Genomic DNA, 15,001 nt, shown 5'->3' with positions numbered 1-15,001 from the left:
CAGATGCTGAAAAACACGTTGTGCAAGCAAAAGAGGGTTTTTAAAAAATGTATTTGCTGTTTTACATGGTTTGCCAATCCCTTTCCAATAAACTACATTGATGAATAACTAATAAAAACGTTGTTCATTTAAGCTGTCAGTCGCTTTCTTCGTTTGAGCAAATAAAATGTCGTTTTGACATAGACTATATACGTCGCGTGCGGATGTAAAAAAAAATCTACATACTCAGCGGATATATTTTCTTTGCTTGAAATGGGTCTTTGAAGTCGAAAAACATTAAAATGATCAAACTATCGTCTAGGTTTTTCTTAATCTTTCGGGATCCCGGTCGTTTTGAATTTTTTTAATTTTATAAAGCTTAACGAAAAATGCGGTCAGAGCAGCTCCTTGAACTTGCAATTAGCAAAAACGACAAAGTAAAAAAAAAAAAAACGACTTTTCGGATTCCCTTTAAGCCATCCGCTATGTAAAAAGGAAGGTTTTGTAGATTCAACTTTAAATTAACGCGAACATATCAAACTATAAGAACGTTTTGGCGAGTTTTTAATTCGATAAGACAATCTGCGAGAGAAGCCAACTTTTTCTCTATATATAATATATGAATAAAGCCTTACCTTGGACGAGAACTGGTGTTATTTCCTTGAATCTGATTGAAGAGCGGAGCGAGAAACATAGATCGATACAATGTTGAATATTTCCAAAAATGCTAGTTTCTGTTCAATTTAGCAATCCGCCAGCAAAAGTTCTTCGACGTCTTTAGCTTCAGTAAGTTCTGCGACCTATTGAATGGCAACCAGAAGATTTTTAGCGTTTGGATAAACTGTCAAAAGCTCAATGATACTAATTTTTTTTTTATATCAAAAGTAATTCAATTAGATCTTTGACAGAACTGTCTCTCGGCAAGTGTACATGCATATCGAGACAGAGTTTGTACTTAAGAAGTCGTTAATTTAACTCCTTTGGCTAGTCGTCCAATTTGTGTTTTGTTTTATGTGATGAAAAGCATCCAATAACTATATTGAATACTGAATTTCAATATGGTCGCTATAAATGATTTTACTTCCCATTGTGTGGTATGTTTGATTTATTTGACATTCAACATTGTCAGAAAGCTGGGTACTGCGCGGAAAATGTAAATTTATCAGGCGAGACTACTGCAAACAAAATGATAAAACGGAATTATTCATTTAATATGTTTGATATACTAACAAATAACATTTTTTGTTATAAAACGGCTTGAGTGAATGGAAGACTCGCTCGCGACTTGTTCCACCGGCTTTTTTTTGAAACTTCATTGACCGGAAGACCGGTAAACACGGCGGCAATTTGCATGGGGAATCGATCCGATGGAGATTGAGGGATGTAGTTGTGCAAATAAACAGGGACTCGCATTTAAATTTTCAGGTATATTAATTTATTTTCCCCTTAATTTTGCCTAGGACCTTGAGTGGGACTTACAGGCAAATAACTGATCAACTGAAGACTCGACAGACTCGTCAAAGCAGTGCCATACCTTGAATGGAAAGTTATTCGCGCCCTATTTACACAAGTAAGTACGTGTACGTTCCAACTATAGAAGTTAACCTGTTTGATGAGGAAGTTATCGCCCTTACAAATGTATATACGGCAAAGGCAAAAATATCGATTGTGACGAAAGACGCCCCACGGAATTTTTTCGAGGATATGAGATTGGTGAAGCTTTAGTACGTACCTGAGTTGGAGCATATTTCAGTGAGAAAACTGGGTTGGCTGCTGGGCTAAACCTTCATTTATCCGCTTCTTTTTTCGTCAAGCTTCTTTGTTGATATCTTCTTTAAGTCGTAGTTTTCATATGTCTGATGTTATCGATGTGTTTGGAAGCCATAATGAAACTTTGAAATCCTCTATAAACATCACCTCAGAGTAAACGGAAGTCTAAATTCTAGCATCGTCCATAGCAACGCATAAACCAAAACAATGCCACGTGGTTATAATAGGCCCGCTGGCTTAAGGTCGCGGGGGACACCTTAGGCTCATCATTATGCATTTATTTAAAGCGTATGCACGAAGTACAACGACTGACATAGACAGCTTTACGACATATTTATGACTGACAAAAATATGGGCGCGTGCACGTGCTTTGTAAAAAAATCCCTGTTTCTTTGATATTTTAACCAATTTAAAACAACACTTAGCGATATACGTTCATATAGATTGTAGGAAGTCTTTGAGCTTATTTTCATTTAAATTTGAATATTTCTGCAACTCAGAGTAATCACAAAAATATTCGGCATAAACAATCGTGTCCTTTTTAAAAAACGCATTGTTCTCACCATAAAAGCGTGGAATATAATTATCATAATTACATCTCTCCTTGGCAAAATGATCGTAGTTAGGTCGGGACACCTTCGGAAATCTCAAAGTTTGGACTTTTCCGACAATTTTGCGGCAGAGAATACAGCACGGATACAGAACTTCATCACTTGCCACTGCAGATAGGTAAACTATGAATACTGTAGTGTGTCATAACAGAAGCAGAATTTTAAAAGAGCGCTTTTAGAAAGAGGTAGAAGACATTGAATTCAAAATTGCACACTGAAACCGCCATAACTTGCTGGCAAACTTTAAATTTAAAAATCCGCTTCTGTTATGACACTCTAGAGGTATTGACTGATTAGTTTTTGACAAGATCACAGTGTGCTGTCTCCTACTCGTTCCGCAAACTCTGCCAGAAAATCATGTTTTCCCCGATTTGGCACTAACGAGGCTATAACATCGCCGTTAAATGCAATCTACGAAATAAAAGATGACATTCGCAATCTTTCATCATTTCTTTATGTCTCTGTAAAATTTGAGCTTAATCGCACCCATAACAGCTGAGAAATAAGCGTTTTAAAAGATGCAGGTCAAGCAAAATTTCCCTTCATGAATTTATTCATGCTGAAGGTATCCCCCGCGACCTTAAATCAATGGATTCAAAGACCAAAATGGCGGCAAGAATCACAGGTCACCTTCGACTAATCAACTTCGAGTAATCAATACATCATTGCCATCATATGAAAAATTATTCAAGACTTTTAAGTACCCTTCTAATATATTTGTTTTGCAAGAACGTCTATGGGACTGTTCGGAATTCACTTGAAATAGTTTACTCCAAATGAGAGTTACCTAAATACTTTGGCGAGAACCAGCTTTTTTTTTGTTTCCTATGCAGGTTGTAAAAATATATTTTATAAAATCGAAAAATTTATTGATGCTAACTGTAGATTTGAGTGGGCGTTTTCGTAAACTTTTAGTTCCCTTACCAAACCTACACATGTAATACTATGCAACGAGGGAAGCAAATGTAGCAAGGGCAGCAAATGCAGCAAATGTAGCAAATGTAGCACGTGTAGCAAATGCAGCAAATGAACCAATTTAGCAAGTGTAGCAAATGTAGCAAGTGTAGCAAGTGTAGCAAATGCAGCAAATGTAGCAAGTGTAGCAAATGCAGCAAATGTAGCAAATGCAGCAAGTGTAGCAAATGTAGCAAATGCAGCAAATGTAGCAAATGTAGCAAATGTAGCAAATGTAGCAAATGTAGCAAGGGTAGCAAGTGTAGCAAATGTAGCAAGTGTAGCAAATGTAGCAAATGTAGCAAATGTAGCAAATGCAGCAAGGGTAGCAAATGTAGCAAGGGTAGCAAGTGTAGCAAATGTAGCAAGTGTAGCAAATGTAGCAAATGTAGCAAATGTAGCAAATGCAGCAAGGGTAGGAAGTGTAGCAAATGTGGCAAATGTAGCAAATGCAGCAAGGGTAGCAAGTGTAGAATATGCAGCAAGTGTAGCAAGTGTAGCAAATGTAGCAAGTGTAGGAAGTGTAGCAAATGTGGCAAATGTAGCAAATGCAGCAAGGGTAGGAAGTGTAGCAAATGTGGCAAATGTAGCAAATGCAGCAAGGGTAGCAAGTGTAGAATATGCAGCAAGTGTAGCAAGTGTAGCAAATGTAGCAAGTGTAGGAAGTGTAGCAAATGAGGCAAATGTAGCAAATGCAGCAAGGGTAGGAAGTGTAGCAAATGTGGCAAGTGTAGCAAATGCAGCAAGGGTAGCAAATGCAGCAAGGGTAGCAAATGCAGCAAGGGCAGCAAATGTAGCAAGTGTAGCAAATGCAGCAAGGGTAGCAAATGCAGCAAGGGTAGCAAATGTAGCAAGTGTAGCAAATGCAGCAAGGGTAGCAAATGCAGCAAGGGCAGCAAATGTAGCAAGGGCAGCAAATGTAGCAAGGGCAGCAAATGCAGCAAATGTAGCAAATGTAGCAAGTGTAGCAAATGTAGCAAGGGCAGCAAATGCAGCAAATGTAGCAAGGGCAGCAAATGCAGCAAATGTAGCAAATGTAGCAAGTGTAGCAAGTGTAGCAAATGCAGCAAATGTAGCAAGTGTAGCAAATGCAGCAAATGTAGCAAATGCAGCAAGGGTAGCAAGTGTAGCAAGTGTAGCAAGTGTAGCAAATGTTGCAAGTGTAGCAAATGTAGCAAGTGTAGCAAGTGTAGGAAATGTAGCAAGTGTAGCAATTGTAGCAAGTGTAGCAAGTGCAGCAAGTGTAGCAAGTGTAGCAAGTGTAGCAAATGTAGCAAGTGTAGCAAATGTAGCAAGTGTAGCAAATGTAGCAAATGCAGCAAATGTAGCAAGTGTAGCAAATGTAGCAAGTGTAGCAAATGTAGCAAGTGTAGCAAATGCAGCAAGTGTAGCAAATGCAGCAAGTGTAGCAAATGCAGCAAATGTAGCAAGTGTAGCAAATGCAGCAAATGTAGCAAATGCAGCAAGGGTAGCAAGTGTAGCAAATGTAGCAAGTGTAGGAAGTGTAGCAAATGTAGCAAGTGTAGCAAATGCAGCAAGTGTAGCAAATGCAGCAAGTGTAGCAAATGCAGCAAATGTAGCAAGTGTAGCAAATGCAGCAAATGTAGCAAATGCAGCAAGGGTAGCAAGTGTAGCAAATGTAGCAAGTGTAGGAAGTGTAGCAAATGAGGCAAATGTAGCAAATGCAGCAAGGGTAGGAAGTGTAGCAAATGTGGCAAATGTAGCAAATGCAGCAAGGGTAGCAAGTGTAGAAAATGCAGCAAGTGTAGCAAGTGTAGCAAATGTAGCAAGTGTAGGAAGTGTAGCAAATGTGGCAAATGTAGCAAATGCAGCAAGGGTAGGAAGTGTAGCAAATGTGGCAAGTGTAGAAAATGCAGCAAGTGTAGCAAGTGTAGCAAATGTAGCAAGTGTAGGAAGTGTAGCAAATGTGGCAAATGTAGCAAATGCAGCAAGGGTAGGAAGTGTAGCAAATGTGGCAAATGTAGCAAATGCAGCAAGGGTAGCAAGTGTAGAAAATGCAGCAAGTGTAGCAAGTGTAGGAAGTGTAGCAAATGTGGCAAATGTAGCAAATGCAGCAAGGGTAGGAAGTGTAGCAAATGTGGCAAATGTAGCAAGTGTAGCAAATGTAGCAAGTGTAGCAAATGTAGCAAATGCAGCAAGGGTAGCAAGTGTAGCAAGTGTAGCAAGTGCAGCAAATGTAGCAAGTGTAGCAAATGCAGCAAGTGTAGAAAATGCAGCAAGTGTAGCAAGTGTAGCAAGTTTAGCAAATGTAGCAAGTGTAGGAAGTGTAGCAAATGTGGCAAGTGTAGCAAATGTAGCAAGTGTAGCAAGTGTAGCAAATGTAGCAAGTGTAGCAAATGCAGCAAGTGTAGAAAATGCAGCAAGTGTAGCAAGTGTAGCAAATGTAGCAAATGTAGCAAGTGTAGCAAGTGTAGGAAGTGTAGCAAATGTGGCAAGTGTAGCAAATGTAGCAAGTGTAGCAAGTGTGGCAAATGTAGCAAATGTAGAAAATGCAGCAAGTGTAGCAAATGTAGCAAATGTAGCAAGTGTAGCAAATGTAGCAAATGTAGCAAGTGTAGCAAATGTAGCAAATGTAGCAAGTGTAGGAAGTGTAGCAAATGTGGCAAGTGTAGCAAGTGTAGCAAGTGTAGCAAGTGTAGCAAGTGTAGCAAATGTAGGAAGTGTAGCAAGTGTAGCAAGTGTAGCAAGTGTAGCAAGTGTAGCAAATGCAGCAAGGGTAGCAAGTGTAGCAAGTGTAGCAAGTGTAGCAAGTGTAGCAAATGTAGCAAGTGTAGGAAGTGTAGCAAATGTGTAGCAAGTGTAGCAAATGTAGCAAGTGTAGCAAGTGTAGCAAGTGTAGCAAATGTAGCAAGTGCAGCAAGTGTAGCAAGTGCAGCAAATGTAGCAAATGTAGCAAATGTAGCAAGTGTAGCAAGTGTAGCAAGTGTAGCAAATGTAGCAAATGTAGCAAATGTAGCAAGTGTAGCAAATGTAGCAAGTGTAGCAAGTGTAGCAAGTGCAGCAAATGTAGCAAATGTAGCAAATGTAGCAAGTGTAGCAAATGTAGCAAGTGTAGCAAATGTAGCAAATGTAGCAAATGTAGCAAGTGCAGCAAATGTAGCAAATGTAGCAAATGTAGCAAGTGTAGCAAGTGTAGCAAATGTAGCAAATGTAGCAAGTGTAGCAAATGTAGCAAGTGTAGCAAATGTAGCAAGTGTAGCAAATGTAGCAAATGTAGCAAGTGTAGCAAGTGCAGCAAATGTAGCAAATGTAGCAAATGTAGCAAATGTAGCAAGTGTACCAAGTGTACCAAGTGTAGCAAATGTAGCAAGTGTAGCAAATGTAGCAAATGTAGCAAGTGTAGCAAGTGTAGCAAATGTAGCAAGTGTAGCAAATGTAGCAAGTGTAGCAAGTGTAGCAAGTGCAGCAAGTGTAGCAAATGTAGCAAATGTAGCAAGTGTAGCAAATGTAGCAAATGTAGCAAATGTAGCAAATGTAGCAAATGTAGCAAATGTAGCAAGTGTAGCAAATGTAGCAAATGCAGCAAGTGTAGCAAATGCAGCAAATGCAGCAAGTGCAGCAAGTGTAGCAAATGTAGCAAGTGTAGCAAATGTAGCAAATGTAGCAAATGTAGCAAATGTAGCAAATGTAGCAAGTGTAGCAAATGCAGCAAGTGTAGCAAGTGTAGGAAATGTAGCAAATGCAGCAAGTGTAGCAAGTGTAGGAAATGTAGCAAGTGTAGCAAGTGCAGCAAGTGTAGCAAATGAAGCAAGTGTAGCAAATGTAGCAAATGTAGCAAATGTAGCAAGTGTAGCAAATGTAGCAAATGTAGCAAGTGTGGCAAGTGTAGCAAGTGTAGCAAATGCAGCAAGTGTAGCAAGTGAAGCAAGTGTAGCAAGTGTAGCAAATGTAGCAAGTGTAGCAAGTGTAGCAAATGTAGCAAATGTAGCAAATGTAGCAAGTGTAGCAAATGCAGCAAGTGTAGCAAGTGTAGGAAATGTAGCAAGTGTAGCAAGTGCAGCAAGTGTAGCAAATGAAGCAAGTGTAGCAAGTGTAGCAAATGTTGCAAGTGTAGCAAATGTAGCAAGTGTAGCAAGTGTAGGAAATGTAGCAAGTGTAGCAATTGTAGCAAGTGTAGCAAGTGCAGCAAGTGTAGCAAGTGTAGCAAGTGTAGCAAGTGTAGCAAGTGTAGCAAGTGTAGGAAATGTGGCAAATGTGGCAAATGTAGCAAGTGTAGCAAGTGCAGCAAGTGTAGCAAATGCAGCAAGTGTAGCAAATGCAGGAAATGTAGGAAGTGCAGCAAATTAAGAAATGTATTAAATGAAGCAAGTGTTGCAAATGTTGCAAATGTAGCAAATGAAGCAAATGTAGCAAATGTAGCAAGTGTAGCAAATGTAGCAAGTGTAGCAAATGTAGCAATTGTAGCAAATGTAGCAAGTGTAGCAAATGTAGCAAGTGTAGCAAATGTAGCAAGTGTAGCAAATGTAGCAAGTGTAGCAAATGTAGCAAATGTAGCAAATGTAGCAAGTGTAGCAAATGTAGCAAGTGTAGCAAATGAAGCAAATGTAGCAAATGTAGCAAGTGTAGCAAATGTAGCAAGTGTAGCAAATGTAGCAAGTGTAGCAAATGTAGCAAGTGTAGCAAATGTAGCAAGTGTAGCAAATGTAGCAAGTGTAGCAAATGTAGCAAGTGTAGCAAATGTAGCAAGTGTAGCAAATGTAGCAAGTGTAGCAAATGTAGCAAGTGTAGCAAATGAAGCAAATGTAGCAAATGTAGCAAGTGTAGCAAATGTAGCAAGTGTAGCAAATGTAGCAAGTGTAGCAAATGTAGCAAGTGTAGCAAATGTAGCAAGTGTAGCAAATGTAGCAAGGGTAGCAAATGTAGCAAGTCTTGCAAGGGTAACAAATGCAGCAAGGGTAGGAAGTGTAGCAAATGTAGCAAATGTAGCAAGTGTAGCAAGTGCTGCAAGGGTAGCAAGTGTAGCAAATGTAACAAATGCAGCAAGTGTAGCAAGTGTAGCAAGTGTAGCAAGTGTAGCAAGTGTAGCAAATGTAGCAAATGTAGCAAGTGTTGCAAATGTAGCAAATGTAGCAAATGAAGCAAATGTAGCAAGTGTAGCAAGTGTAGCATGCATTGAGTGATCACCTCCCGTTCGAGAAGAGTAATTGTAAAACACGGACAATAAGACATCAAGAGCAATGCATACCAGTTTTATTCAACAAAATCAGTTCCAATAAGGTTCCTGGTTACAAAAAATAAAAAAAAAACCTTCACCAGTTTCTGGAGTACTTGTTTCTATAACAAACAACAAGCATTCTGTGTACAATTTTGCACCTTAAATCAGTCTCTAATGCATTGCAGCGTTATTCTTATGAATAACCAACTGATTACTGGGACCGTGGAACTTCTTCGATCATCAAGCGGGACACTGAATTCCAGCCTGTATGACCGTCGGAATTTCCAAAACTAGGACAGTTTCCAATGTTGATACCAACACGGATTTTTCCCTTGTGAATGTTGTTACAGTAGCCTTCTATTGCTCCGAGTTTGAAGGTGCGTTGGCTACTGCTTCGCATATACCAAACGGCATCAATAGGCATAGGACCGCTGCACTCAGCGCCATTGAAAGTGATAAACCAACGCTTACAGCAGTTGTCGCAGTACATATAAAAGTTGCCTTGGTAAACAACACGGAGAGCGGTATCACCCTTCTTCTTTTCGAAAACGCAATCCTACAAAAAAATAATAAGCGCCATTTGTTAGACGAGTTGATACAAAGACAATGATGCCTGCATTGCAATTCTCTTACTCCAAATTGAGTGCAAATATGGTACGTAAAAATGATTTCTTTTCGACTGTTGTATTGAGAAAATTGTGTGAAATTAGTTATTACTGCAAAGTTCTAAGTTAATTTTCTTGTCAAAAATATTATCTATCAATATGTTTACAAAGAAAGGATTCAAGAGACGGATCAAATCGAGAATGACAAATGTACGTTAACTTATTTTCCAAAAATTAAAGCTCACCTTGATAAGACCAATGTCACGGCTGTCGTCATTTTTCCACGCACACTGTTTCCAGTTTCTGTGGTCAGCGTCTGCACCATTTTGTCCTGCGTCTCCTTTAACACCACGTGACCCAGCAGGTCCAGCCACACCCTTGTCACCTTTTGCGCCATCTCGGCCGTCGCGGCCTGGTAACCCGTTATACCCATTACGGCCAGGGATACCGGATGGTCCTTGCAGACACGTGCCAGGCTGCTGTGTAATTAAAGAAGGTTGGCAATGTGATCAGTGCAGTCAACATTAGATTACATGTAACTCCACTATTAAAGAGCAGGCTTTTTGGGCCTTCTGGGACCGGTTTTAAAGGGGGGGGGGGGGGGAAACTTCAGAGGCCAGTCTCCAATAACCGCTTTCGCCATGGCAACCACATTAACACAGGATGATGTATACCATAAAGCTTTTTTCTTAAAATATTAACTCATTACATGTCAAAAGTTCGTCACATAACAGTAGCAAGATTAACTTGTGGGGGGAGGGAAAAGGAAAGGAATTGTTTTCAACCAGTGTCGGGTTGATTGTGTCCAACGAGACAACATGATTGACAGGCAAAACGGGATTTTCCTGTTTCTTGCAGTGCGTTTTCCTCCTCATTTTAATACTACCTTGGAGAGTAATGTATATGTAGTTTCAAAACTCTCTGTTGTTTTCTTCTGTCGAAAACTTTATTTTTCGGGTACATATAAAACTCTGAAACTGCGCAATTTGCGAGCAACACTAGTCTAAGCAAGCAGTCTGGCTCTTTTTTGTTTCATACATTCCTTGGAATGAATCATTAAGAAATTACATTCCAGGACCAAAACGTTATTTTAAGGAATATTCTCTCATCCTACCAATTGCGATCGGAAAATTTGGCAAAAACTGTAACGCGAACAAATATTGAAGCCGAAGTAAAACTAATCTTGGTGGAGTCAGTTATTTCTTTGGTTATTCAACGGATGTTTTTTCTGCGTCGCTTACAATAATTAGCGTTGAATCTGCTCAAGCCAGTATTTTTTTTGGTTGAAAACGATTTTTAGAGCAAACATATTTGATGTTAAAAATCAAAATCCTCGTTGCTGAACAAAATAATTTTGACCTTTCCTGAATTTAGACCTTTGCAAGAAGCGAATGTAACGTTTCTAATTTTAATTGAACGTTCATATAAAACTACCCATTATTGAACTATAAAGTTTTGCCTTTTTTTCCCAGAATTCAGACTTTTCAATATTGAAATGACAAGTTGTTTCCTTTCGCTTCTTACCTTTGATGTGGCGGCCGCACCTTCTCCCTCGAACGTGCAAGATAGCAATAACAACAGCGATAGAAAAACGTTAAGCTTCTTTCCTTTCATGTCTGTACGATGATAAAAAGCCTCAGAATTGAGAAGTCTGAATGTTCCTTCTTGTAACGGATTGATTTCGTACCTCGACGTTAACGAGAGTAAGAACAAACTGAATTCTTACTTTTGAGGTAACACAATAATTATAGTTGTGTCACTAGTTCAACAAATCGAACTGGTCGTTTTTTCATGTTTCTAATGTAAACTTCCGCTGTCGATTGTCCATTATATGAAGGCCACGTGGTTCATTCTCTTGCAATATGATCAGTGAGTGAGGGAAAAGAAAACGCATACCTATTAAAGGCTTTATTTTTTTTGTTTTTTTTGTTTATCTTTTGAAAAAGTGCTCGCGAATAATCCTGCTTTTAATATTTCTGAAAAACTTTTTTTGAAGAATCTGTATAAAGCACACTATATAGGTCATGAAGTTATATTACGTTCATGCACTGCTTTTCATATAATTGAATTGTTAAATATCTTTCAATGCTACTTTCTAACAACAGTTACAATGGTTCTTCGCTGGCTTCCCGCATAATTTGTTTTCTTTCAGTTTATTACAAACAAGAAGTTAAAAGATATATTTGATTTCCCTGATATTGTCTTACTCGAATATTTGCCAATATATATTTTGACATAACCGTCTGCTTTATTAAACCCAGTATAATTTTAGTTAATTTTCTAAATGTTCTCTCTTCAAACGAGTTTTCAATTAGAAAATTAATTTGCCAAATTATTCCCTTCTTAGTTTAATGTATGAGATTTAATTCTCGCTAGTAGCACAAATCGAACAATAAGCATGCACAGAAACGACGGAAACAAAGTTTCTTTACGTACCTACTCCTACTAGCTTAATATTTTTCGTTGCGCAGGAAACGGCCTAAAGATCTTCGAAAGGTTTCACGCTTCAAACTTCCAGCGGCTTTCTTGTGACAAAGTCTTGACGACAAATATGATGAACACGAAGTCAAGCATACAGTTTTTGTTTTACTTAAGTTAAAACATCACTCATGACTGTAAATTCACTATTGCTATTAACCCCTAGGGGACGAACTACGGCCACAGCCGTAGAAAATTACATCACTTCGTTTCCTTGGATATTTTTGGGGTATGATACATGAAGTAGACACTTTCGATGGTTAAACCGCTGGTTGAAACAAAATGGCTGCTTTTTGCGAAAACAGCTCTTTCGTACTCGTAATCTTCGATTTTTCGTGATTTTTTTCCCGTCTATGTGTTGTTCCTTTTAAATATGGCGTCCAAGTGTGTTTAGGGAGAATTTCTTCGGCAGAATAGGTGGAGATGGTCGTTTTGTGAACGAGAAGTTTGACATTTATCGACGAACATGGCATCATTTTAGCTTTTGCATGTAAATTTCACAAGAAAAGAGCCTCGCGATTTGTCGAGTAAGCAGTGACTTTGCGAGTAGGAAGAGTCCATTGATCAAAATGGCGACGGTTGGGAAGACAACAAGGTCATTGAGGAGCGAAACTACTCGTGTATCCCGGTAGAGACGCTAAAAGAAATGGCAACGAAGTTCGCAGAGGTCGGTATTGTTGTGATAGTTGTAATTGACTCGTTGTATCCACTATTTCGTACTATTTTCCCGTGTTTACTATGCTTTCCAGCCGATAATGGACAAAATTATGAGGTTTATAATTTTTTTACTTCTCAGGAAGAAGGCAAATTGAATGTTTCTTTGCACATAATAATATTACAGAGTCTCTTATTTCGAAATATGTATTGTTGCGTTTGGTTCGACGTAATAAATAAATGTATGAAGCAAAAACGTTTAACTCGGTGGAGATTTTGTAGAAAAACCCCCCTCCCCCTCCGTCCCTTAGGGGTTAAACGCGCGTCTTTATCGATATTTTACGAGCAGAGACTGTGTTTATTAACTATCAAAACAAAGTCACATAAATAATTCATCCTATGACTGTTCATCAGTATAAAATAATTATATTTTAAAAAGATTCAAATACGAGGCTAAAAGCTATAAAAAAAGAGAGAAAGATCAGGCATCGAGGGACTTAATATTCAATAAAAAAGCCTATATTTTACATGTTTCATTTGAAGCATTCGCAATAACACATTGTGTAAGAGAGCACCCGCTTGGACACCACGAAAGGTATCAAGAAACAAACAGCTAACAGCAACTAACTACTTTCTACAATGTGCAAGCTTTTAATAGCAAAATTTCTGGGCAAACTGGAAAGGTGTGTCGGCTAATATCGCAGCTTGCCCAAAACGCCCATTCGGTCAAAACGTTAAATAAAAGTATTTGGCTTCTTAACAATTGTTTCGATGTTTATGAAGAACGTATCTGTTTTTAAAGCCGTGTAATGAAAGTCATGGTCTATGAGGTCCTAAAGTGTGGAAATTCGCTGCGCTTTTTTCTAATTGACTTCTCTTATAATATTAATACCAATCAAACGCTAAACGATTCAATACTTCCCAAATAATTGTATACTAGCGGAATAAAACGAAAGAAATAAAGAAATTAAAATGCTTTGATTTCGCTTTTCTTTATTAAGCCATGAAACAATCGAATCAATGTAACTGTAATAAATGTAATTTTCCCCTGCCGAATTCGATTGGTTTATAAGAACAGGACCTTCGATCGCGCAACAGATACTGCGCTGGATTCAGAATTTTTATTCTCTTTGATTGTACTGCAAAAAAACCATCCTTTTAAACACGACTATGTTTTAAAAAATAAATAAATCGACTTTGTTTAACGAGGGTTGCACATAACAGTCTTGCAACTGACAAACCTGTGGCCCTCGGATTCCCAATCGAATTGGAATTTAGAAGTGTTGATTTTTGTGGAGGGAGGAAAACCGGAAAACCCCGAAGAAAAACCCTTGGAGCAAGGACGAGAACCAACACCAAACTCAACCCACATATGACGCCAGGTCCGGGAATCGAAACCGGGCCACATTCATAGGAAGCGAGCGCTCTCACCACTGTGCTATCCCCTGCTCTGTTTTAACCTCACAAGAGTCTAAATCAATGTTTGAGTAAACGAAATGCATTACAACACGTTTTAGGTTTTCAGCTGAATTTTTGTTGCTGTTGTTATTCTGGAGGCATACATTTAACTTTGTAACCGAAAATTTTGTCCCGCTCAAATAATTAGTTGGGCATTATTGTATCAAAGTTTTCAGGTTAAGCCTGGTTTTCACTAGCGACGTAAGCACAGGCGCAAGCACAAGCGCGATCACGCCAAGAGGACAAATTGTGCTTGCAGCAAGCACAAGCACAAAGATCAAAATGCAATGCGCTTGTGTTGAGTCGAAGCCGTTTTCACGGTGAAATAAAAGCTGTTATCCTTGCACTTGTGCTTGCGTCGCTAGTGAAGACCAGGCTTTAGAATCACTTCGAGTTTAATCATACAATCTGTTTTGAATTTTAATCTTGTAATGGCGATCCTGTTTTCCTAAAATTAATAATAAAAACCATTTTGTCATTGTTTACTTGTTTTGTCCCTTTTCCAAATTGCACCTTTGAAGAGTTGCTTGGATAGGATTTTCCGTTAAGCTATATACGCCAAATGAAAACGCCCGGGATCTCGAGAGGACAAGATGAACTAGGCCTTAGTTTAATTACTCCAATGTTTTTAGACTTCCAAAACACGCTTTATTAATTTCATCCAAAAAAAAAAATACTCTCTGAGTGTCGCCGATTTGTTTATATCCGCGCGCGATATACAAGTTATCTTTGTCAACCCGACGTTTTATTTGCTCAAACAAAGAAAGCAACTAAAAACAATTGTGACCAACGTTTTAATCAGTTATTTATCAATGTATTTTTTTGGAAAGCGGTTTGGCAAACTGTGTTAGACAGTAAATACACCCTGTACATTTAAACCTTTCTTTGCGTACACAACACGCTTTTCAACATCTGTTCCGGACAAAGGTTTTTTTGTAGTGAAAAGCGTATTGGCAAACTGCACTTTTTCGCATGCAGTGTGTGACCTCCTCGATCGTATGCTTTCAAATGTACGACCCTCGATAAACATAGACAAGCTGTTTGCATTCCTTTCAATATAAGCAGGTTTGAGTAAATCGGACGACACGTACATGATTTTGTAATCAAAACTAAATAATGTCGATAGTTGCTCAGAAAATTTTGGCGTCTTAAGCATAGAGCAATATTTAATTCGCTTTGTAAAGTTAACTGCTAATCGTTGTCTGCAAATAATTTCAAACTGTAGAACGCTTTATTTAAATTGCAAAGTGTTTTTGGAAACCGATAGCGCCGCTAAAATTACATTGTACAGTAGATTCAACCTTAAATTATGGCGA

At 38.6% G+C, this 15,001-nt stretch overlaps 1 protein-coding gene across 1 annotated transcript in view; it reads right to left on the bottom strand.

The window, feature by feature from the left end:
* LOC144655037 (collagen triple helix repeat-containing protein 1-like) overlaps positions 1-11,221 on the bottom strand; it is a 35,628-nt gene extending 24,407 nt beyond the window's left edge. The window contains exons 1-2 of the mRNA XM_078515272.1: positions 10,620-11,221; positions 9,341-9,574 (exon numbers count right to left, since the gene is read on the bottom strand). Of these exons, the coding sequence (XP_078371398.1) occupies positions 9,341-9,574; positions 10,620-10,709 (324 nt within the window). The 5' untranslated portion in view covers positions 10,710-11,221. The remainder of the gene's footprint in view (positions 1-9,340; positions 9,575-10,619) is intronic.
* Positions 11,222-15,001: the final 3,780 nt, after the last annotated feature.

This window comes from Oculina patagonica, chromosome 1 (assembly GCF_052425735.1).
Source record: "Oculina patagonica isolate OP01 chromosome 1, crgOcupat, whole genome shotgun sequence".
NCBI lineage: Eukaryota > Metazoa > Cnidaria > Anthozoa > Scleractinia > Oculinidae > Oculina > Oculina patagonica.
The sequence above is the reverse complement of the archived record's forward strand: the minus strand, read 5'-3'. Positions and strand labels throughout refer to the sequence as shown.